This window comes from Hyperolius riggenbachi, chromosome 8 (genome assembly GCF_040937935.1).
Source record: "Hyperolius riggenbachi isolate aHypRig1 chromosome 8, aHypRig1.pri, whole genome shotgun sequence".
Taxonomy (NCBI): domain Eukaryota; kingdom Metazoa; phylum Chordata; class Amphibia; order Anura; family Hyperoliidae; genus Hyperolius; species Hyperolius riggenbachi.
In genome coordinates this window covers 222,002,451-222,027,337 of record NC_090653.1, presented here as the reverse complement: position 1 = coordinate 222,027,337, position 24,887 = coordinate 222,002,451, and the positions used below count along the sequence as shown (strand labels likewise).

Below are 24,887 nucleotides of genomic sequence, written 5' to 3'. Positions count from 1 at the left end.
TTACCCCCTGACCACCAGAGCAATTTTCACCTTTCAGCGCTCCGTCCATTCATTCGTCTATAACTTTATTATTACTTATCGCAATGAAATGAACTATATCTTGTTTTTTCCGCCACCAATTAGGCTTTCTTTAGGTGGGACATTATGCCAAGAATTATTTTATTCTAAATGTGTTTTAATGGGGAAAATAGGAAAAAATGTGGGAAAAAATTATTATTTTCAGTTTTCGGCCATTATAGTTTTTAAATAATGCATGCTACTGTAATTAAAACCCATGAAATTTATTTGCCCCTTATTCCCGATTATAAAACCGTTTAAATTATGTCCCTATCACAATGTTTGGCCCCAATATTTTATTTTGAAATAAAGGTGCATTTTTTTCAGTTTTGCGTCCATCCCTAATTACAAGCCCGTAGTTTATAAAGTAACAGTGTTATACCCTCTTGACATAAATATTTAAAAAGTTTAGTCCCTAAGGTAACTATTTATGTTTTTTTTTATTGTATATATATTTTTTTTAAAAAAAATTACAAAAAAAAAAAAATTGGGGAGTGTGGGAGGTAATGAGTTAATTTATTATGTAAAACAATTTATTTGTATGTGTAAAATGCATTAGGGTGTAGTTTACTATTTGGACACAAGATGGCCACAGTGAGTATGTTTACATGCGACCTGTAAGCGACCGGAAGGACGCTTACAGGAAGCAGTAGGAGGCTGGGAGACTCACAATGATCGCGCTGTTTCTGAAAGAAGCAGCAGATCATTGCGGGGGCTTAGATCAACGAACGGGAATGGATTTTCCCGTTCATTGATCTCCAGGCAAGCGGGCGGCGGCGTGCACGAGCGGCGGGTGCGCGCGCACGAGCGGCGGCAGCGCGGACAGCGGCGGGAGCGCGGAAGGTACGGATTTCTCCGTCCCTGGTTTTTTAGGAGAGAAAAAAGGGGCGGAGAAATTCGTACCGCCGGGGGTAAAGTGGTTAATGAATGGGAACTGCTCTTTACCAATTTTCTGTCAAAATAAAAGGTTTCCTTTAAATTTCTGTTAATATTGTAATTACGGTTATTTATATCTGAGTTTCATTCATCTTTTCCCTGACTTGATTAGGACTACCCTTGTTGGAAGCCTTTCTAGTTGAGGGTGGGTCGCGACTACTAACTTGTAAGAAATAGGGGACGCAGAGGGAAATACTATTATTATTATTATTTAGTATTTTTATAGCGCTGACATCTTCTGCAGTACAAAGTATATTGTCTTTTCACTTAACTGTCCCTCAGAGGAGCGCACAATCTCATCCCTACCACAGTCATTCGTCTATGTACCGTATATGTATGTATCATAGTCTAGGTAGAGTGACCAGACGTCCCGGATTGCCCGGGACGCGTCCCGGATTTGGGGTCCGCTGTCCCAGGCAGCATGAGGTCCCGGGAAACGTCCCGCTTTCAGCAGCGGGACGTCCCGGCCTCGAGACTCTGGCCACTCTCTCCGCATGAACTGGCAGCGGCGTCTATAGACGCCGTGCCAGTTCATTGCCTGCAGCCCCGCTCCAGCTTCCTCTTCCGGTGTCTGTTCCTGACACCGGCAGGCGAGCAGGGCTACGGCAAGATGGCTGCCGAAGCCCTGTACCGGAGACTATGTGTCTCCAGTACAGGGCTTCGGGCGCCATCTTGCTGTAGCCCTGTCAGCACGGGAGACTTCAGGAGGAAGGTGGTCCCGGGAGCAGCGCACCAGAGGCCGGACACTTCTGCCAGGTGAGTAAATGCTTTCTTTTCCAGGTGAACTTTGCCCGCATTGCGTTTCTTGCCTGGTGAAATGTTTGCCCGCAGTGCGTTTCTTGCCTGGTGAAATGTTTGCCCACAGTGCGTTTCTTGCCTGGTGAAATGTTTGCCCGCAGTGCGTTTCTTGCCTGGTGAAATGTTTGCCCGCAGTGCGTTTCTTGCCTGGTGAAATGTTTGCCCGCAGTGCGTTTCTTGCCTGGTGAAATGTTTGCCCGCAGTGCGTTTCTTGCCTGGTGAAATGTTTGCCTGCATTGCGTTTCCTTTCTGGTGAAATGTTTGCCCGCATTGCGTTTCCTTTCTGGTGAAATGTTTGCCCGCAGTGCGTTTCTTGCCTGGTGAAATGTTTGCCCGCAGTGCGTTTCTTGCCTGGTGAAATGTTTGCCCGCAGTGCGTTTCTTGCCTGGTGAAATATTTGCCCGCATTGCGTTTCCTTTCTGGTGAAATGTTTGCCCGCATTGCGTTTCCTTTCTGGTGAAATGTTTGCCCGCAGTGCGTTTCTTGCCTGGTGAAATGTTTGCCCGCATTGCGTTTCTTGCCTGGTGAAATGTTTGCCCGCATTGCGTTTCTTGCCTGGTGAAATGTTTGCCCGCATTGCGTTTCTTTTCTGGTGAAATGTTTGCCCGCATTGCGTTTATTTTGTACTGACATGTTGCCCGCATTGCGTTTATTTTGTACTGACATGTTGCCCGCATTGCGTTTATTTTGTACTGACATGTTGCCCGCATTGCGTTTATTTTGTACTGACATGTTTGCCCGCATTGCGTTTATTTTGTACTGACATGTTTGCCCGCATTGCGTTTATTTTGTACTGACATGTTTGCCCGCATTGCGTTTATTTTGTACTGACATGTTTGCCCACATTGCGTTTATTTTGTACTGACATGTTTGCCCGCATTGCGTTTATTTTGTACTGACATGTTTGCCCGCATTGCATTTATTTTATACTGACATGTTTGCCCGCATTGTATTTATTTTATACTGACATGTTGCCCGCATTGCGGTTATTTTGTGCTGACATGTTGCCTATTGCGTTTATTTTCTGGTGTCCGGGGTAACTGTTACTGCATTTATTATTTAATGGTCATAGATGGCTATGTTTGCTGCTTTGTGGTTACGGTATACTATTAGCATCACACAGTTTCTGCACACCCATGATGCAAAGTCTCGTTTGTCCACATCATGGCGTAAACGCTGCTTTCTTATGCCTCACTGTTACATCATTACGTTAGCTCCGCCCATACAATGTCATGGCCACGCCCATCCCCACTTTTCGCCGCGGCACGCTGCGCGCGCCGCCCCCCCCCCCCCCCACCCCGTCCCAGGTTGGACCCACAAAAATCTGGTCACTCTAGTCTAGGGCCAATGCAGGGGGAAGCCAGTTAATTTATCCTTATGTTTTTGGGATATGGGAGGAAACCAGAGTGCCCGGAGGAAACCCACGTAGACTATCCATTAACCATTTCAGCCCGCAGGGATTTTTCACCTTATGCAACATAGCAATTTTCACCTCCCATTCATTCGCCAATAACTTTATCACTACTTATCCCAATGAATTGATCTACAGTATATCTTGTTTTTTCCGCCACCAATTAGACTTTGTTTGGGTGGTACATTTTGCTAAGAATAATTTTTTTCTAAATGGATTTTCACAGGAATATTAAGAAAAAAAATGGAAAAAAAATCATTATTTCTCAGTTTTTGGCCATTATAGCTTTAAAATAATACATGCTACCATAATTAAAACCTACTGTATGTATTTTATTTGCCCATTTGTCTCGGTTATTACACCATTTAAATGTTGTCCCTAATGTATGGCGCCAATATTTTATTCTGAAATAAAGGTGCATTTTTGTTCAGTTTTGCGTCATCACTATTTAGAAGCTTATAATTTTAAAAATGTTTGTAATATACCCTCTTCTTGTGCATATTTAAAAAGTTAATTTCAGTTATATTTTGTTTTCCATTAATTTTATTTCGGTAATTTTTGGTGTGGGAGTTAGATTTATATAGCGCCAACATATTACGCAGCGCTGTACAATAAATAGGATTACAGACAATGATAACAGGGTTGACAGAACAATACAGGTAACAGACCATAGACACAACAATACAGGTAATAGCAATTAGATACACAACACAATGCAGATAATAGTACAATGCCAGATCATAAACTGGAATGGTAGTGGTAAAAAATTACCAGTTCCAAATTCTGGGTAAAGTGCACACAGTCAAGTATAATACACAAGGGGAGAGGGCCCTGCCAAAGGCTTACAATCTAGAGAGAGGGGCTGGTGACACAAAAGGAGGGGGTGCATCAAGAAGTTATTGGCAGAAAGGATTAGGGTAGTGTTGAGTTGATGTAGGCCTCCTTGAAGAAGTGAGTTTTGAGTGCTTTTTTAAAGGTGTTGAAGGTGGGAGCGAGCCTGATGGGCAGTGGGAGAGAGTTCCACAGGATAGGGGCAGCTCTAGTAAAGTCCTGCAGTCTGGCATGGGAGTGCGAGATGTGTGGGGTGGTTAAGAGGAGGTTGTTGGAGGAGGGAAGTGGGCGGCCAGGTGTATATCTGCTGACCAGGTCAGAGATGTAGGTTGGGCAGGACTTGTGTATGGATTTGTATGCCAAACATAGGATCTTGAAGCTGATTCTGAAGTGAATTGGAAGCCAATGAAGGGATTTGCATAGGGGAGTTGTGGGGACAGAGCAGTGGGAGGAGTAGAAGAGTCTGGCTGCTGCGTTCATGATGGATTTTAGGGGGGCGATGCGGTTTTGAGGAAGGCCTGACAAGAGGGAGTTGCAGTAGTCCAGGCAGGAGATGATGAGGGCATGGACAAGGAGTTTGGTAGTGTCTGGGGTCAGGAAAGGCTGGATCTTGGAGATGTTGTGTAAGTGGAAATAGCAGGCTCTAGCTACGGTTTGGATGTGGGAGGTGAAGGAGAGGGCCGAGTCTAGGGTGACACCCAGGCAGCGGGCTTGTGTGGTTGGATGAATGATTGTGCCATTGAGTGACATAGAGGTCAGTGGGGGGTGAAGCAGCACGGGGCGGGAAGATTAGGAGTTCAGTCTTATCCAGGTTTAATTTTAGGAACCTGGCAGACATCCACGATGAAATAGCTGAGAGACCAGAGGACACCTTCTCCATGGTGGTGGTGGAGAGCTCAGTGGTATGGTGGTAAATCTGGGTGTCATCTGCATATAGGTGATAGTTGAAACCCAGAGAGGAGATGAGTTTTCCGATGGAGGTGGTGTAAATGGAGAACAGCAGGGGACCAAGAACAGAGCCTTGGGGGACCCCAACTGAAAGTGGGAAGGAGGTTGAGGAGGAACCATTGAAGGAGGTCTTGAAGGAGCCATTTGAGAGGTAGGAGGAAAACCATGCTAGGGCACGGTCTTGGATACCCACAGATTGCAGGGACTGGAGTAGCAGGGAGTGATCAACAGTGATCAAAAAATCTGCACAGCAGAGCCGTCAGAATTCGCACTCCGCACACCCGCACGCGAATCGTCGGTCATGTAACTAAATAGGAAAACCGCAAGCAGTTGAGTCTTGCGGTTTTCCCGGCGTTTCCGTGCACGATTTCGTAAAAAAACCCATGTCAATGCTTGCCGGCATTGACATGGTTAAAATCGCGTTGTTAAAATCGCAAACGATTCCGCGTGAAAATCCGCATGAAAACGTCGACGAATGCGCAACCGTATGCGGATTCGTTGACGCGTTTTCCGCGAGCAAATTGCGCCGCACAAATGGAAGCGTACCCTTAGATCGATGAATGGGAACTATATTCCCATTCATTGAACTCTGGGCTAACGGGGGCAGCACAGGGGCGTGCAGGAGTGGGCGGCAGCCCAGCAGCTGCCGCTTGGATGTGACAATCACGTCCAGGCGGCAGGAATGGTTAAACTATAAATAGTGTACATCAAGAAAGGGTGCCAGTAAATTTAGGCACCCAGAAAAGACGATAGTAGAATATTGGTAAATGTACAGATATCCTACTATTACAGTGTAAAAAAAAAAAAAGTAGTAAAATATTGGTAATAAATACCAATATTTTACTACAGCTAAACGTAACCCTACTCTCATACTGAACCCTCCCACTGCTGATGCCTAACTTTAACCTGCCTCCGCCATGCGCCATGCCAAACCTTACCCCCCCCCCCCCCCACCTAACCGTAAAGCCCACCCCCCAATTCACACAAAAAAAACCCTGCAAAAAATGCTAATTTTCAGGCGACACCATAGGTGCCCATTCAAATATTTGGCATAGTGGGGAATTTGGGCAGCCAATAAATATCAAAATAAGGCTACAAATAGCGCCTACTATTTGCAGCGTATTTTGCATCATGGGAGGCCACGGCCACCTCACCCAGTATTTTATCAAGCGCCGCGGGTGCCCAAATTTTGCACTATTACTCATACTTGGTGGCGCCCATATTTTCGCTGCTAGCAGGCACTCTCAAATTTCCTGTTGCCCTCTAAATTGCATAGCAGGACCCTTTCCGTGGCCTTTAGCTGCTGGACTACAGGCACTTTACTAAACCTATTCAGTTGGCGGCGAGGACAGTGTGTGTCTCCGATTCCTTACAATTTAGCAGTCAAAGTGACCGTTGGTCTCTGAGGTTTCCCACAGCCACTGGGTCCCCTAACCATACCTCCCAACTTTTTGAGGTGAGAAAGAGGGACACTTAAGTCACACCCCTTATCACATCCCCATCACACCCCTATTCACGCATACCACGAGTTCATAAGAAAAATATGTTGTTTTATAACTCAAACCACACTGGTCCTTTCTATCCTGGTTCATTTTCCCTCATATTAACATTTTAAAATTAGTAACATATCAATCTAAAGGATGGGAATAAAGTTTAGTCAATCAAACACATTTTAGTAGAGAAATATACATATTTACATAGAAAGAGGGACAAAGTGCTGAAAGAGGCACAAATGAGGAGGAAAGAGGGACGGCTCCCAAGGAGGGACTGTCCCACCAAAAGAGGGACAGTTGGGAGCTATGCCCTAACTATGTGCCCAGTGTCAACTCAGTATTTTTCTCTCTATTATTGTTGTTTCATGGGATCTAATTATATTTTATATTATTTTTTGTATTTTAAATAAATCAGAATAAATGCAAGTCAATGGAAATGTAGGGTCAACAAGCTGTAGTGAATAGCTCTTTTGTAGCGTAGATAAATGCAGGGTGTGATGCAGCCATGACAGGCTTGTGACCTGCAGCATCTTCCTGCCTGTCTGAACTCCGAGGTGAGGCCAATGGCACTCAGCTTCTGACAAGCAGAGAGGGAGTGCCACCCCCCATCGCCAGGCCCCAGTTGCTAAGCAACAAGCCGCAGCCATGTTGCTTCTCCCTCCCTCCCTCTGTAGGGTCGCTGATGCGTTTCCGGTTCCTTTGCACTCTCCGCCCGCCGGAGTCACCGGAAGCGGAGGGAGCCGGGCGGACAGGAACGGAGAGCCCGTGACAGCGAGAAGAGCCGCCACCTCCCTCCCTGTCCCTGTGTGAGTGTGTGGCCAGCCCTCACCCCCTTGTCACCTCTCCATCACTGCTGCTGCTGTCCCCTTCAGGCGCCACGCCCCCTCCCCGGTGTCCGGGCTCCCCGCCATGGCCAAGAACACCCTGTCGTCGCGATTCCGCAAGGTGGACATCGACGAGTATGACGAGAACAAGTTTGTAGACGATCAGCTGGTGGAGGAACCAGCGGAGCCCCAGGGGCCGGACGAGGGAGAGGTGGACAATCTCATCAGGCAATATCCTTTTCTGCTGGCTAGTGCCATTCATTCCCGGCGCCGTGACATGAGGCTGCTGAGAGACAGGGGGACCCCGTGTACTATATGATGGGCAATGATGCTGCTGAGAGGCGGGGGACCTTGTACATGATGGACAGTGATGCTGCCGAGAGGCAGGTGGACCTTGTGTATGTTGGGCAGTGATGCTGCTGAGAGGCAGGTGGACCTTGTGTATGGATAGTAATGCTGCTGAGAGGTAGGGGGACCTTGTGCATGTTGGGCAGTGATGCTACTGAGAGGCAGGTGGACCTTGTGTATGATGGACAGTGATGCTGCTGAGAGGTAGGGGGACCTTGTGCATGTTGGGCAGTGATGCTACTGAGAGGCAGGTGGACCTTGTGTATGATGGACAGTGATGCTGCTGAGAGGCAGGTGGACCTTGTGTATGATGGACAGTGATGCTGCTGAGAGGCAGGTGGACCTTGTGTATGATGGACAGTGATGCTGCTGAGAGGCAGGTGGACCTTGTGTATGGATAGTAATGCTGCTGAGAGGTAGGGGGACCTTGTGCATGTTGGGCAGTGATGCTACTGAGAGGCAGTTGGACCATGTGCATGATGGACAGTGATGCTGCTGAGAGGCAGGTGGACCTTGTGTATGATGGACAGTGATGCTGCTGAGAGGCAGGTGGACCTTGTGTATGGATAGTAATGCTGCTGAGAGGTAGGGGGACCTTGTGCATGTTGGGCAGTGATGCTACTGAGAGGCAGGTAGACCTTGTGTATGATGGACAGTGATGCTGCTGAGAGGCAGGTGGACCATGTGCATGTTGGGCAGTGATGCTACTGAGAGGCAGGTGGACCTTGTGTATGATGGACAGTGATGCTGCTGAGAGGCAGGTGGACCTTGTGTATGGATAGTAATGCTGCTGAGAGGTAGGGGGACCTTGTGCATGTTGGGCAGTGATGCTACTGAGAGGCAGGTAGACCTTGTGTATGATGGACAGTGATGCTGCTGAGAGGCAGGTGGACCATGTGCATGATGAGCAGTAATGCTGCTGAAAGACAAGTGGCTCCCTGTGTAGGATGGGCAGGGGGGGCATGTGTATGATGGGCAGTGATGTTACTGAGAGACAGGTGGACCTTGTACATGTTTGGCAGTGATGCTGCTGAGAGGAATGGGAGGGGTTGTGCATGTTGGACAGCGATGCTGCTGAGAGACAGCGGAACCTTATATATGATGGACAGTGATGCTGCCGAGAGGCGGGTGGACCTTATATATGATGGACAGTGATGCTGCCGATAGGCGGGGGGACCTGATGGACAGTGATGCTGCCGAGAGGCGGGTGGACCATGTGCATGATGAGCAGTGATGCTGCTGAAATACAGGTGCCCCCCTATGTAGGATGGGCAATGAGGCTACTGAGAGGCAGGGGGACCATATGTATCATGGGCAGTGATGCTACTGAGATGCAGGTAGACCTTGCGTATGATGGGCAGTGATGTTACTGAGAGGAAGGTGGACCTTGTACATGTTTGGCAGTGATGCTGCTGAGAAGCTTGGGGGGGGGGGGGGGGTTGTTGTGCATGTTGGGCAGTGATGCTGCTGAGAGACAGCGGGACCTTATATATGATGCACAGTGATGCTGCTGAGAGGCGGGTGGACCTTGGGTATGTTGGGCAGTGATGCTGCTGAGAGGCAGGTAGACTGTGTGCACGATGGGCAGTGATGCTGCTGAGAGGCAGGGGAACACGGAGCAGTGCTTTTCAGCGCTGCTAGCTTTGGGCGCAGCCAGCGCCGCCATAGACTGTAATAGGAATCAGTCTATAGCGGCGCTCAGTGAGGAAGGTCGGCTCCGTCAGAAGACGGAGCCGAAGTTGTTTAAAAAACACAATAATTCGGCCTCCAGCAATCGCTGGAAGCCGAATTATTTCATTCCCCCACTATCCATGTCGGCCTGGAGGGGGAATAGTAATTAAAACGCCCCGGACTTGTGCAGAAGCAGGACCAGCCATTTAACAGCTGGATCCTGCGCCCAAGTCTACCAGCGCCGTATTCAAATGTACGCGGGGAACATTGTGTGTGATGGACAGTGATGCTGCTGTGAGGCAGGTGGAACTTGTGTATGGGCAGTGATGCTACTGAGATGCAGGTAGACCTTGTGTATGGGCAGTGATGCTGCTGAGAGGCAGGTGACCCTTGTGTATAGGCAGTGATGCTGCTGAGATGCAGGGGGACCTTGTGTATGGGCAGTGATGCTACTGAGAGGCAGGTAGACCTGATGGGCAGTGATGCTGCTGTGAGGCAGGGGGACCTTGTGTATGATGGGCAGTGATGCTGCTGTGAGGCTGGGGTACCTTATGTATGATGGACAGTGATGCTACTGAGATGCAGGTAGACCTGGTGTATGATGGGCAGTGATGCTGCTGTGAGGCAGGTTGCCCTTGTGTATGGGCAGTGCTGCTACTGAAAGGCAGGTGGCCCTTGTGTTTCATGGGCAGGGAATGTTGCTGAGATGCAGGTGGACCTCATGTATCCTGGGCAGTGATGCTGCAGAGGTGGGCTTCTATTACACAGAAAATGGGCTCTGCTGCTTTTTGGTGCTGGGTATAGAGATCTTGCCATGGAAAACAGCAAGTGACAGTATAGAGTAATATGGAGGCCACTATCATTCTTTTCACTTAAACAGTTGTCAGTCATCAGGCTGATGTTTCTACTAAATTATGTCTGAGGGCCCTTTTCCACTACCCTTTGTTTTGCGATCTGACTTCAATTGCTAACGGATCGCAAAATGCAGAGTACAGTTTAACCTAATGGAATTTAGCTTTTTATGCTTTGTATAGAAGCTGAATTACAGTAGTGTAAATTAGGAAGAAACACGATCGCATCGCAGTGGATTGCGTTTCATAGTAGAAAAGAGCCCTGAGTCTCATGTCTGGAACGAATATGCAGCCAGAGAAGACAAGTTAAACAGACCACCTCATCTGTATATTTGTTCTAGTTCAGTGTAATGCTGGGAATACACAATGAATTTTTTGGCAGATTTACTGGCTGATCGATTTTTCAATCGGTTTCCATTCACTTCTGCGCGAAAATCAATCAGAAAAATCAAAACCAGATCGGACCTGTCTGAAATTATCTATCGAGCCATCTATCTGCCCAAAAAACTCACAGTATATTCTCAGCCTAAGAAGAACAGTACAGTAGTCAGGACAGTAGAAATATAGAAGGTAGTAAAGATGTAAGCCATCATTTCCCTCTCACTGCACTGTGCCAGTAGCTACCTGGTACAGAATAATACATTTTTTAGGTCTTTAAACAAAAGTGGATTTTATTTTTATGATTGTGTCCTGTAACCATGTTCTGTCTCATGTGGGACTACAAGTTCAAGCAGTTTGCATCTGGAGGTTTTCAGCTGAAGAACTTTAGACCATGCACCAGGGAAATATTATAAAATATGCAGCTTGGGTGGTGGAGGATATGACTACTGCCATCGTTTCTTGCTCGACAGTGATTACACATGGGTTATACAGCAGTGTCTTCTCGTTAGAAGAATGAGTGGCTATGGGTATGAGTACCTGCATTGTGAGGTTTTCAGATTGAGACTTGTCAGTAATTTTTGCCTTGACATGTTAGTCAAAGAGCTTTTTCTTGGCAACTTTTTCTTAGCATAATAAGTGTTTGGGTTAGAGGCCTAGTACTGGAACATTTGACTCACTGGCTTCATTATTATGGATGGAAGGGAAGTAAACGACCTTCAGGTAATTTCCATGAGGGATGCATAGCTTATATGGATACTTAAGCCACTGTAAGTTAATGGCTGGCCGCAATACATGCCTTTGTAGGCTATCGGCATGGGAGTAACTTCTATAAGCATGGCTTCATACACCACACCCTGGTTATGTTTGACTTGATTGGGTTATAAAAAAAAAATAATAATACTGAGTTGTTTCCTCCGTGAGAGAGGAACATTCCTTTCAGGTTTATGGAGGCAGTGTGAATACAGCATAAGATTGCAGTCACTGATTTGTTCACACAGGTACTCCTAGTTTTTGGATTGCAAAGTAGAGTACATCCTGTATGTGTATGCTGATAGCCAGTGGGTCTGAACTAAATCTGGCCATGCACTACACAACTGTGTTTTCGTTCTTCTACATCATCAAGAATGAATGACGCTCTCATGATGTCGATCGAAATGCCAATCGTGGTGTCAATGGACAAAAATTGTTTTCTAATTAGATGTATTTGTCTAATCAAATGTCTGCTTTTTGATCTGTTAGCCATTTTTTTGTCAAGTCAAATGTCTAATGGTGCTAAAATATTGTATAGTATATGGCCAGCTACATTATTTTCCATAAAAAAGAGAAAATCCTTTTACTACGCTCAGGCAGCATGACAAGTCACGGCAGGTATAGTTGCTAGGCGATTGCATCTAGCTAGTCTAAAGCCCTGGACTCTAATCACACTTTACTCATAGGTGATATTTTATTTGTCAAGACCTTCAGTTCCCAGTAGCTATTCCTGCAGTCGCCCAGCTGAATCCCGCTGTGGTAATTTAGCAGTTAACCAATTCTATTAGCATTATTTGGACAGGGGACCAGTTGGGGGTTTCTAGTAGAGACTGTAGTAAAGATATGCATTTGGTTTGCTTTGAATCTCTGGCATATGTTTGTAAAAAGAAACTGGGCATTACAGGAATGCTTATTGAATACCCCCATTATTCAATTTACAAAATGCTTGGTATTTCTGGTGCATCTAAGCACCTATTTAAGGAGCCCTGAAGTAAGAGGACTTTTAGGCTGTCATTTTTTTCTCTTTAAAGGACAGCTATAGTTGTTTCCTTTTAAAGATTCTGGTTGCCTGTCAGTCCTGCTGAACATTCTGGCATCAGTAGTGTCTGAATTACACACCTGAAGCAAGGGTGTTCAGGGTCTAGACAAAGAATTAGCAGGACTGCCAGGCAACTGGTATTGTTTAAAAGGAAATAAGGTAGCATCCATATACCACTTTTGACAAATGATGACTCCTATATGAATGCTAGACGCTGTACATCTATACATATTCACATTTTTGTACTGATAAGTGTGAATTGGGATCAGAAACTGAACAGGACTGAAGCTGTTGGACCTAGTAATTAAGGCCTTGTTCACATTGCGTTTTGTTCGTGTGTCCGTCTGTGTTGTTTTTTATTTATTTATTATTATTTTTTGAGGCGTATTTTTTTCCGATTCCCGGCTCTTGGGTGGGCGATTCGTTTTTGTGCTTAGTGGTTTTCTAAGCGTTTTTTCCGAGCGGTTTTGTAATTTACTCCCTGTAAGTGAAGTGAACTCTTTGACCCGGAAAATAATAAATACAATGTATTTATTCTTAAACGCGAGTGCAATCGCCTTAATGCGGCGGTTTGCCGATTTTCCTATACCTTCCATTGTCGCGGAATCGCCCCGAAAATGGAACACGCACACTCTCCTATCTGCACCACAAACGACCCACGCTGATATGAACCTTCTCCTAGACATCCGTTGGCCATGGGGTCGGGGGGGGGGTCGTTTTTAAGAACCGCAGGAGGCCGAGAAAAACCCGAAAGCGCCTGCAGTCTGAACAAGCTCTAGAGGAATGACTTCATGCTTTTTAGTTTTATTTCTTTGATCAAAGCAGTATGAAATGGTCTAAGGATATGCTTTATGCATCATTTGTAGGCAAGTTCTGAAGAACATTTTATTTAATAGCTCTACACCTGTTCTCTGTAGTCACCAGAGTTCAGTTATAGATCTCTCATGCTGTCTGGTCTTGTGATCCTAAACGAACTGGATTTGCTGTGTTGGAAACAGTCTGATCTTGTGCCTACAAGTTTACTTAGCATTGTCGGTTTACATAGAGCATCTGTTCATTGTCCCACAGCCCACTGCAATTCCCCTTGCATTCTTTCTGTGTATGTTCCAGGCCGTGCTGAGATTTTCTCTTAATAGTTGCTGTGGTTTATGCATACCTGCAGTGCTGTCATATAAGAGTTTTGTTCCAAATTCCCTATTTTAGAAGTGTTCTGTTCTCCGCACTAAATATAGGTTCATGACTGAGCTCCCAGTTTGAAGGGACATTGTATTCCTATGGGATGTATTAAGCCTGCCTTGTATTCAGAGAACGTTGCTGCTAGGGGTTCAGCACATTGTTAACCAGTGACTGTCACTAGCTGCTGAAACGCAAAGAAAGTAACAGGTTTATTTGACTTCTTTGTCATGAAGTAAGGGTTTGATCTTCACATTACTGTTATTATTGTAGTGGTAAACATGAACTACCTTTCAGGAAGAAAGGTGTCCTATTTTTTTCATAGTCCAATTCATTCATATTATTATTATTTTTTTTTAATGCTGAAATTGAAATATCTGCCAACTCCTGCAATCCATGGTGTATTTATAGATGTAACTGTGGAGACAGTTCAGACGGCATATTTCAGCTGCCCAGTTACTAGTGTTCTAATGTTCTATGCATATTTGGTGTTACTCAAACAAGTGTGTGGGTAGCCTTACTGTCTGTTTCTAGACAGTCCAGAACCATTCAGTTACTGTGGGGGCCAAAAACTGTCAATTTTTGCTTGTTTTTCCAAACTAATACAGTGCTGTGTTAAGGCTGGGTTCACACAAAGATGTACAGTTCCAGTCCTGTCCTGTCAGTTTTCATCAGGTTTTTATCAGTTTTCTAGTTCACACACAAAATGTGTACAGTTGCATTCCTGTCAGGTAAAACTGACAGGATAGGACTGGAACGGATATGTACAGATTTTGTGTGCAAACACATCCTAAAACGTTTTTTGCCAATGCAGCCAGTCATGGCCACGTCTACAGCATGTGTATAGTGTCAGTGACACATCTCCAAGAGACCCGGAGTGCCAGATATCTTGGCTGAGTGCAGGCCAAGCTTATAATTATTCTCCTTACCCCTCCCGCTCTGTTGTGCACTGCAATGTTGTCCCTCTGCCATCAGCAGAATGCATCACTAGCATCTAGGCTAGTGATATGTCTATACAGAACTCTGCTCTGGACTGTCGTCCAAGTGATCAAGTCCTGTTCCTTGCGAACGACTATAATTGTGCATATGTACACTCCATAAGAGTCATATCCATGTAACTTATTAATGTAATGTGGCTGATATATGGGAGCAGCTTACAGGAGGTAAAACCTGTAAATTCTTGACTATAAGCAAGAGGGCTTCTTTAAAGAGAGACTGAAGCCTAAAAAATACCTGTTTTTACTCGGTAGTCCTGTTCAGTAATAAGGCCGTAGCTGAAACACAGCATTCCTGTAGCAGAACAATCAATAATACCCCAGAAATCCCAGGGCAAAATTCCACGACTTTCCAGGCCATGCATTTTGCTGCCCGAGGGAGGCAGAGCTTTGTGCATTAGCTCTGCTTCCAGTCATGATCTCGACAGATCTCCTCCTCTCCCCACCCCTTTCAGTGAAAGAAGACTGAAAGGGGTGTGGAGAGGCAGAGATCCGCCAAGATTGACGCGAGCAGAGGCGGAGCTTTTGCACAAAGCTCTGCCTCTACCCAGAAGGAGCCCTGAATTGTGCATCAGGGATTTTGGGGGTATTATTGATCGTTGTGCCTTGGGGGGGATGCAGTGTTTCAGCTATGGCTTTTATTACTGAACAGGACTACCAAGTAACAGGTATTCTTTTAGGCTTCAGACTCTCTGTAACCAGCCTAGCGTTCTATTAAGATCGCCGGGCTGGCGACCGGACAGTTAATAAAAAAAAAACTATTGCATGCAGCCAACTGAAAGTTGGCTGCATGAAAGCCCACTAGAGGGCACTCCTGATGCGTACTTCTGATAGCCTCCGGCGATCAGGAGTAACAAGAAAGGCCGCGATGAGCGGCCTGCCTTGTTTCGCTTTCCTTGTTGCCATGGCGACGAGCGGAGTGACGTCATGGACGTCAGCTGACGTCAGACGCCTCCGATCCAGCCCTTAGCGCTGGCCAGAACTGTTTGGTCCGGCTGCGCTGGTCTCGGGCAGCTGGGGTGACCCTCTTTTGCCGCTGCACGCGGCGCATCGCCGCCCTGTGGCGGCGATCAGGTAGCACACGCGGCTGGCAAAGTGCCGGCTGCGTGTGCACCTTTTTTATTTGATGAAAATCGACCCAGCAGGGCCTGACGAACTGAGCTTGTCCATACCGCCAGGCTGGTTAACCTCCCTGGTGTTATGATTCTTTCCAGATTTAGGGTCGAAAAACCGTGCCATTTTTTCACAAGCTCTTTGACCCTAAAAGCAAGAAAAAAAACATACCACAAAGAGATCTGCAGCAGCTCCTGCATATAACTCACTCAGGCGCGGGATTACCGCTCTGAGCTGCGGATTTCCGCCCCAAGCCTGACTCGGGATTACCGCTAAGGACTATATTGCACAGGACAGAAGGAAAGCATAGACATACACATTGTATGTATGTAGATTTTTAGTGTCTAATTCCTTCTCATCTGTGACTAATCACAAGTTGTAATTTGATCTCATCCTTGTCTGTTAGCTGCCACGGCATAGCAGCTAATTTGTAAACACAGGATGTTAACCCTATGTCTGCTTCCATGAAAGCAGGAAGTAGACATACTGCAGATTTATTGCAGTATTTGTATCAGCAGTAACAAAGACATGTTTTTCTTTAAAGGTTAGTATGTTGTTGCCAGTAAAGAAGACTTCACCACTCTGCTCTTTTTATTGGAGTGTGAATTGCATCATTGTTTGCTACAAATATAACCCTGTACAAGATGGTAGCGTACAGTACAACCCACTAGTGGGGAAGTGTTAGAAGAATAGAAATGGAAGAGAAATGAAAAACTGAGGAAAAATATAATATAGGGGAAAAATAAGAGCATGAATAGAGGAGACGAAAGAGAAGCGACCCTCTAACCCAACCAATTTATGATCCTGTGTGAATTTGTGTATACAAACTTTAATGCATTTGAAGCGAAATGCTTATGGGTTTGTTAAATCATGCATAAATCCAGAATATACCGTAACTTTCTTTGGGAGGGTGGACAGATTATTCTCCAAGAGGTTCTCAAACTCGTTTGGTGTTCCTCCTCATTGAACCTTTCCTTTTCTCTAAGCATGAAATGTAGCTCTAGATTTGCAATCAACCAAATGGATTTAGAGAGTATGAGCGTTCAAGATTAAAGATTACAAGCGTTGCTGTGGTTGCTCACCGACACTTTGAATGGTTGCCTTAGCCGAGATCCATCTTGTGTGTGTACAAGACTTGGACTCACAGGGTTAGACAAGAAAGGACTTAGTCAACCAACTATCTGCAGAATAGTCCACAGACTTTGTAGAGCTATCTGCTCCTGAAACAAGCTAATCTTTTCAACTGACAAATTTCAGCCAAAGGTGTAATAATGCAGCAGGGAATGGCAGTCTTCTCCATAATTACTGTTGCCAAAAAAACATGACTGTAACCTGGGATTCTGTCAAATGATCTGTCTTTAGGGCTTCGTTTTTCTTGCATGCATCCAGTTGGCCAACCAATTTCATGTGTCTGTGGGTACTTTAAAGAATTTCTATAGAACAATGACAAATGTAGCTTTACCACAATGGGGCCAGTGTACTTTTCTTGGGGCTTGGGCTAATATATTTTCCCTGTCAATATACCGATGCTTATTCAATCTGCTTACATTGTTTGTGTTACAAATATCACTTTCCGACAATGCTCTGTGAGACAATCTTAGAACTCCATTGACTAGGCGAACTAATTTGAGTGGAAGATGTGAGTCCCTTATTTATTAATGAAACACACTGTTTCTTGGCAAAAGTAGCAGCGTGAACTGTGTTAGCTATTGGCAGAAGAAGGACAATGAAGGGTTGAATGATGATGTGCATTGACTACCAAAGTACATTACAGTCTCCAGCTTTTGAGACAACGCAAGTCTCAGAAGATTTCAGAAAAATACCCTCCTAGCACCCTTCTTGAAATAATTGGATCAGCTGTTATTTAAATGAAGTACAGTTAATTTAGATACCTTCCTTTCTAGAATGGAAAAACACAACTGCCACTATCAGGAAAGCCCAGAAGAGGATGTACCACCTGCTAAAAAAAAAGTTGTTCTTACCTCAGACAGTAGTGGGGCAGTTTAGTTTGCTTTCATTTGAATTGAACATTAAGTCCGTGAGGACAATCCCTATGAGTAAACAACAGAGTTTATGGCTCCTAATAAAAAAAGACTAATCGTCAGATTAGGGTGCCCAACTTAGGCAACCCTTATTGTGGAGATATACATATCAGTATAAAACATACACAGTGGAGGTCTTTGCTTATCCCCCGCTCTGACAGTTTTGTCTGAGTGGTGTAGCTATTCCACGTGTGGTTTAATCTCACACAATAGGGGACAGTTGTGTTGCTATTGCTCAGTCATTGTGGCCTGATGCACCAGACTCGCATAGCTAAAATTAAACACAATCTGCCACCTACTAAACGCTAGAGGATACTAAATGATAGAGTGCTATATTACAATGTGCTGGTATATGGTAGTCCTGACATGTTTCACCCTGACGGCTTTTTCAAAGAAGTGCTATACATATATACAGTTGTAAACAGGGCACCCCCCACCAACAAAAATTCCCCCAGCAAATGGCCCCAGTTAGAGCTGCAGCACCCTGTTCGGTGCGTGTTTAAATACTGTGAGGATGATAGCACCGCCCACATGGGCGGATTCCTTCGTATTATGCGGTATGCTACTTACATGGCAAGCTAAAGTGGCAGTGCGCCTACATAGCAGTCCCCTCCAGGCCCTGTGTCGAGCGTGGAGGGCGTTGGGGCGTTCGCTGACAGCCAGTGTGATGACGCGGCGGCACTTCCGGTATACGGGACGTCACATCCGGTTGCGCCGCAACCATGGTAACCATGGATGCGGACACGCGTAGTGTTTCAAGCGCGTCCACCCCCTGGCGTTCATTTGAATCCATATGTCTGGTTTTGCTTACGCCCTAGTACAGGAGATGAGACTGTCACTGCAGTGCATCATCTGATCAGCTCTGAAAGAATCATTGGCGGCAGCCTGCTCTTCTTACAGGACCTCTACAGCAGCAGCTTCAGAAAAAGAGCCAACAAGTTCACCTTTCACTTCTCTCACCCTTCCTTCTCCGTTTTTCAGCTTCTGTCTATAGTTTAGAGATGCCAAAATGTTAACTTCCAGGCACAGAATTTGCCTGCAAATGGTAGCTTTGCCCGTGGCAAACCTTAGGTCGAAAAACAAATATTTGCCTAAGAAGAAAGCCCCTGGATCCTGCAGAGGCTTCCCACACCATACTCCGGACTAATGTTGCCACTCGCGGACCCCCATAAGAAGTCTGACAAGAGCTTGTCGGGTTTCTGTTCGCAACCATGCTCTTCATGCATGAGCATGGCCGTGCTGTGCCTGCGCTAGTATGGCTGTGCCTGCTCAGTGAGCTGGAGACGCTCGTTTACAAGGTCAGAAAAGATAATTTATCGGACACAACAATTCATTTGTCTGGTTAAAGAGTAACTCCAGTGAACTTTGGGTAAATGTTTATATACCCTTAATTGTCCCCTAATTGGATCGGCGATTAAACGGGTGAATAACTCACCCATTCACTGTGACATGGTCATTAATCTTAAATCTTGCCCCATTGAAAAAAACTCTGTGGTGGGTTTTGCCTGAAGTCTGCAGAGAGCTCTGGTGCTCTTAGGCCACCCTCACCTGTGTTGCTGTGGCCTGCCCCTAGCTCGGCAGCCACAGCCTGAGAGTGGGCGGGCCATGGCAACAGGTGGAGGCTGCCTCAGAACTCCGGACCTCTCGATGAAGTTTTGGGCAAGTAACAGGATGGCAGGGTTAAAGATTAATGACCGTTTCACAATGAACTGTGAATTACTCGTTTGTTGGGTCGCCAATGCCCCTGAATACGTAAATTCACTTGATGTAGTCTTTATGGTAAATATAAAGTTGTCAACAAATAGGAAGTGCTCTGCTTGCGATACAGCAATTTGCACACACTTGTTTGTCACTGAAAAATGGGCTTACAATGTAAAACGTACCATTGCGTGTTGTGTCCAATAAATTCCCTTTTCTGACCTATGCTGAGGAGCTTTACTTGGAAGAGGAAGGTCCACCACCCTTCCTCCTTGCAAACTGTAACTTGTTTATTAGATTGTGGGGCCTCATAGCAGTGGATTAGTAGGACATTACAATGGGTAACTGCGTGCCACATTTATAAACTATCCATGGAGGTAATCTTTTAATTCATCTGACACACTTATGTTGGTGTCGCACATGCCACCTTTTTATCTGCAGTTTGACTGTTGATAAAGTTATTCTGATTTACTGGTCTCTGTCTTTTTGTGTGTTCTTTTTACTAACTTTTCTTGAAAGTTCCTGAAATTCCTGTTTCATTGACACTTGCTTTTTCACATCAGAATCATGGTGTTAGCCTTTGGCTAAGAGCTCTTTTTGATAATGGGAAGACACAGTGACATGACTGAGCAGAGACAAGTGACAGGGTGGGAACAGACACTTGTAACTTGCTTTGAGTGTACCTGAAAAACTGCATCGTTTTATAGAATGAGCGGTGACAGGATGTGCTTTATGCCCTAGTAGTGCCTCACCTCTATGAAGTAGCTGGAGATCTGTGTCAGATAAGAACACAGGATGCTTATTGTGTGTTTTACATGTAATGGTTAACTTATAAACCACTCTGCACGATTCTACCTGTGTGCAGTGCTGTGTAGAATATTTATTATATTCTGCATCTCACAACTAATGAACAAAGCACGACTTTATTAAGCAGTGTGTTTTCATATCCAGTTCTTTTTTGCAGTGACCAATAATTTAAAAACTACTCTGCTTTAGGCTGCAATATTATTTACTAGGCCTCGAGTACACTATGTGTTATAGCGCATAGTTTCTGATACACAAGAATGTCACACATTGCATAAAAATAAGAATTCTCAGCTACTGTGTTGTGGCTCATTACAGTCTGAGAATGCATTGCCTTCAGAGGTTATGATTTAATAACATTTGACACCTGGTTTCAGATTCAAAGGGGTGTCTCCTTTCTCTAAGCTCCCTTGAGAGTAGTATGTTTGTTCTAAAGTATCACAGTAATCTCAAGCAGACCAAAATGATAGTCTGCAAATCTAGAGTCTGTGGTTTTTAGTTCATCTGTTGCTTGTTTTTTGTTTGGGATACTTATAAACTTGCACACTGCTGTTTTAACCTTCATCAGTGCAGGGTACCAATTGACGTGGTTCTTTTGTAGGACCTACTTTGTAGAGGTATTACAGAGTAGCCAATTGAGTCACACAGAAGCAGAACTGTGTAGAACCACTGCTGAGGTAATACCATAGTTGAACATTTTCAGCCATTAACGCACTGTCCTCAAGATATAGGTTAAACTTCAACATAATAATAAAAAATGTTCTATGCGAAACTAGGCAACATAGGCATACAGAGTTCCAGATATGAAATGTCATAGGGCTTGTTCAGACAGCTGGCTTCCAGTCGATGCCACACGCAGCATCTCGTAAACTCGGACTGCAATAAAAACACCGGCAAGTGATGGCAATACATTGAGAAGAGCGCTGCTGTTCATCTCCGTGTAGGACGTGGTGAATCCCGTCAGTAAACGATATGCACGGCGGCCGGCAGTCGCCCATCTGAACCAGCCCTTAGGACTTTGAATTCCAGTGTCTGTAACAGCCTCAGTCACCAATAGACAGAAGACCAGCAGATTTATGTTTTGAGGCTAATTAGCTGCATGTGTAGTGAAATCTGCTGATTTGTAAATTCCTCGAGTGAGAGTGGCCATTTTCCCTACCAGTCTTCTTACTTTCACAGCGTCCCAGTTGGCTGACACGTTTTTACATTAGTTCATTGTCTCTGTTCTAGGAATGATTAACTGCTCTGTGGTAATTGCTGTTTTGCAATAATCCACGTTTGTGGTTGAAACTTTACTGGGTGGTGCATTCTTAGTTTTGCTGGTTGTTAAACTTGATGAACAAGTTGCATGTTCATCCAAATTCAATTCATATCTGAGCTTTGTTGCTTCTGTTCATGATATCAGGAAAGAAGCACTGTTTAAAGGGAACCTAAACTGAGAAGAATAGGGATGTTTCCTTTTAAACAATACCAGTTGCCTGGCAGTCCTGCTGATGTCTTTGGCTGCAGCAGTGGCAGGATCACAGACCTGAAACAGACATGCAGCTAATCCAGTTTGACTTCAGTCAGAGCACCTGATCTGCATGCTTGTTGAGGGGCTGTGGATAAAAGTATTAGAGACACAGGATCAGCAGGAGAGTTGGGCAACTGGTATTATTTTAAAACGAAAAATATCCTTCTCAGTTTAGGTTCCCTTTAAGGCTGATCTATCATTCCTTTTTGTAAACTCGGCTGCTAAACTCAAAGCCAAGATCTTCTGGATTATCTCTGTATTTAGTCATGGCCATACTTCATTGATTTGTGTGAATCCACCATTAAACACACAAAAATACGTAATTTGGTGCCGTAAATACAAGAACTGTGCAGTAAATACAAGAATATATACTACTACAGGATGAAGATATACATGTAGGTATAACTGATGTTTGGAAATTGACATTATAGTGTAGCAAATTACCATGTGTGCTGCAATTTCATACCCAGGGCTGTGGAGTTGGTAAAAAAAAAATGATCCTACTCCTCAGTTTGACCCAACCGACTCAAACTCTGACTCCAGGTACCCTACATTGCTCCAACTCCTCGACTCTGACGCCTTAGTCTAATACTTACCAGGGCTGTGTAGTCGGTACAAAAGTCATCTGACTCCCGACTCCTCAGTTTATGAAACCTCTGACTCCAGGTACCCTAAATTGCTCTGACTCATCAACTCCAACTCCACAGCCCTGTTCATACCTAGAACAGAAGCCGGGCAGCTGTGTACAGCGCATGCGTTAACACGCTTATGCACTCTCGGGCATGCGCAGTACAGAGCCACTCTTCTTCAGAAGCATTCTTGTACACAAGTGTTTCCGAAGCCACCAGAGGCGACAACTTAAACGGGGTGGTGGCGCTGGAGAGAAAGGTACAAAAGAGGACAAGGAAGGCTCTTCAGGATCCAGAGCCTTCCCTGTCCGTAGGTAAGTATCGAGCTTTACACTCTCTTTAAATATCACTCTTTTTTAATATATGATATGTATGTATGTGTATATGTGTATCTATCTATCTATCTATCTATCTATCTATCTATCTATCTATCTATCTATCTATCTATCTATCTATCTCCCTGAATAAACAGTCACCTGTAGAATACATAATTTACTTGCCTGCTCAGTCACATGAGTTGCCCATGTCCCGCTATCTCTAAATTTGTGCAGGGGCCCTTTGGACTGCTTACCCCTATGAGAGGGGAAAAAAAGCTTTGACATGTATTAACACCAATACTACTACACTACATTCTTCACATTCATTGCAGCGAAAACCTGTTAAAAATGATATTTTGTACACATCTGTGTGATTTTATTAGTATGTACCCTCCACACATTCCTTATTGCAACACGGACATCCGTATACAGTAATAGTTGTTATGGTGCGTATGCAAGTAACAATACCTGTCACGCGAGATTGAAAATGAGAGCAAATCTCCCTGTTGTGCCCACAGAAAGTAATAATGCAGTGACAGCGGTGCCTATCCTTCCTTTCTCTAAAATGAACCATGTGTTTTTAGGTTTATTTGGACTTGGGCTCCCTGCACACTGCATGCGATTCCGATACAGATTTTTATCGGTTTTTACATCAGATTCCGATTCAGATTTTTAATCGTTACTGCATGCTGCGTTTTTTCCTCAGTTTTTCTGTTGATTGCTTTCACGGAAAATTGGAATTGCAAATCGGAAACGGAATCGTAAAAACGGATTTGCAGTGTGCAATTTGCTCTTGCGTCTGTTACTGTTGGTGGATTAAATGGTGGTTTACATGCTGCTTGCTCTTACCAATGCCATAGAGTTGTAAAACTGTCACGTGTCACTGGCGGTGACAGGAATACATTCATCCTTACCATATTAAGGCATGGAATGAAATAACTATTTACTATACTGTATGTGCATATTTTATACCCAATATTTTTTTTCATCAATTTATGGGTTTAAAAAAAACATGAAATGCGTAAAACATGATTTAAAATTTCTGAAATCCTGATGAAAAACTGGAATATCACACGTTTAAGTGCAGAAATAGTTGCGCTGATCACCGAGTCGCCACACACTGCACATTCTGCTTCTATAAACTGCTGGAATTACCATTAGTAGTGCTCATGTAAACTGGCTACAGAAACAGACAAAACTTACCCAACAGGTCTGATTATGTTTTCTCTAAACAGCCAAATAATCTGGCCTTACGGGGAGACCCATGACTTTGTCATTTCCCAAGTGAGGTTGCACTGTGATTTATTTCACATCGCTTTGTAGCCGGTCTTGCATTTTGCAGAAGTCACTGCCTCAGCTTATTTCTGCCCTGGGTTTTGGTCCTGCTTGCATCACAGATCCCTTGGACATTAGATTGAGTGCTTGCACACATTGCGAATGGGTTTAAGTAAATCACTTGCAAATAATTTGCTATATAAGAAGCTACTGATATGCAATGTAAATGCTTGTGTTTCACCATAAGTGACTCCCACTATGAACTGCCTGTGGTAATTATTAACCTGTGTATGGCTAAGCTTAGTTTTTCCATGCAATGTGGAGTGTCTTCTATAGACAGTAGATCATCTATGACTTATCTCTTTGGCTGGTATGCAATAACCTTTCTCCTGAGTTTTGTCACAGGAGATGCTTTAACACCTTGAGTAAAAGTTAATTGAACAAGGGCCCTTGAGTGATTGTGGTTGCTTTGTAATCTCACTACCACATACATGGGTAGAATGATAAGCACCAATCTTTATTGGTAAATTGTATCAGGGTCTTTTTACCCTCTTGTTGGCTAGTTATACCCCCATTATTATCACATCTCTTGTTGCATCCTTAAAGCAGACCTGAACTCAGAACTTCCTCTTTGCTCTAAAAGATAAGCAACAGCATAATTACATTTGCACTGCTGCTACTTCCTGCTTTCTTGGATGCAGACATATTGTTAACATCATGTGTTCTCAAATGTGCCTTCAAATGACTGCCATAGCAGTCAGGTGACACGGGAGAGATCAAATGACAACTTGTGATTAGACACAAACGAGGAGGAATTAGACAAGCTAAAATCTATATTAATAACTGAGTTCATTTCTCTCTGTTTTCCTTCTGTCCTGTGCAAGAGTTCAGGTCCACTTTAAGGCTGCTTTCACAGTGGGACGTTACAGGCACACGTTAGTGCAGCCTGTAACGCACCCCCACCGAACAGCAATGAAAAATCAATGGGCC

The 24,887-nt window shown here is 44.5% G+C and overlaps 1 protein-coding gene across 1 annotated transcript in view; it reads left to right on the top strand.

Moving 5' to 3' along the window:
* Positions 1–7,157: 7,157 nt before the first annotated feature.
* Positions 7,158–24,887, top strand: part of ARPC5L (actin related protein 2/3 complex subunit 5 like) — a 32,531-nt gene continuing 14,801 nt past the window's right edge. Inside the window, exon 1 of the mRNA XM_068248203.1 lies at positions 7,158–7,530. Coding sequence (XP_068104304.1) covers positions 7,384–7,530 — 147 coding nt within the window. The 5' untranslated portion in view covers positions 7,158–7,383. The remainder of the gene's footprint in view (positions 7,531–24,887) is intronic.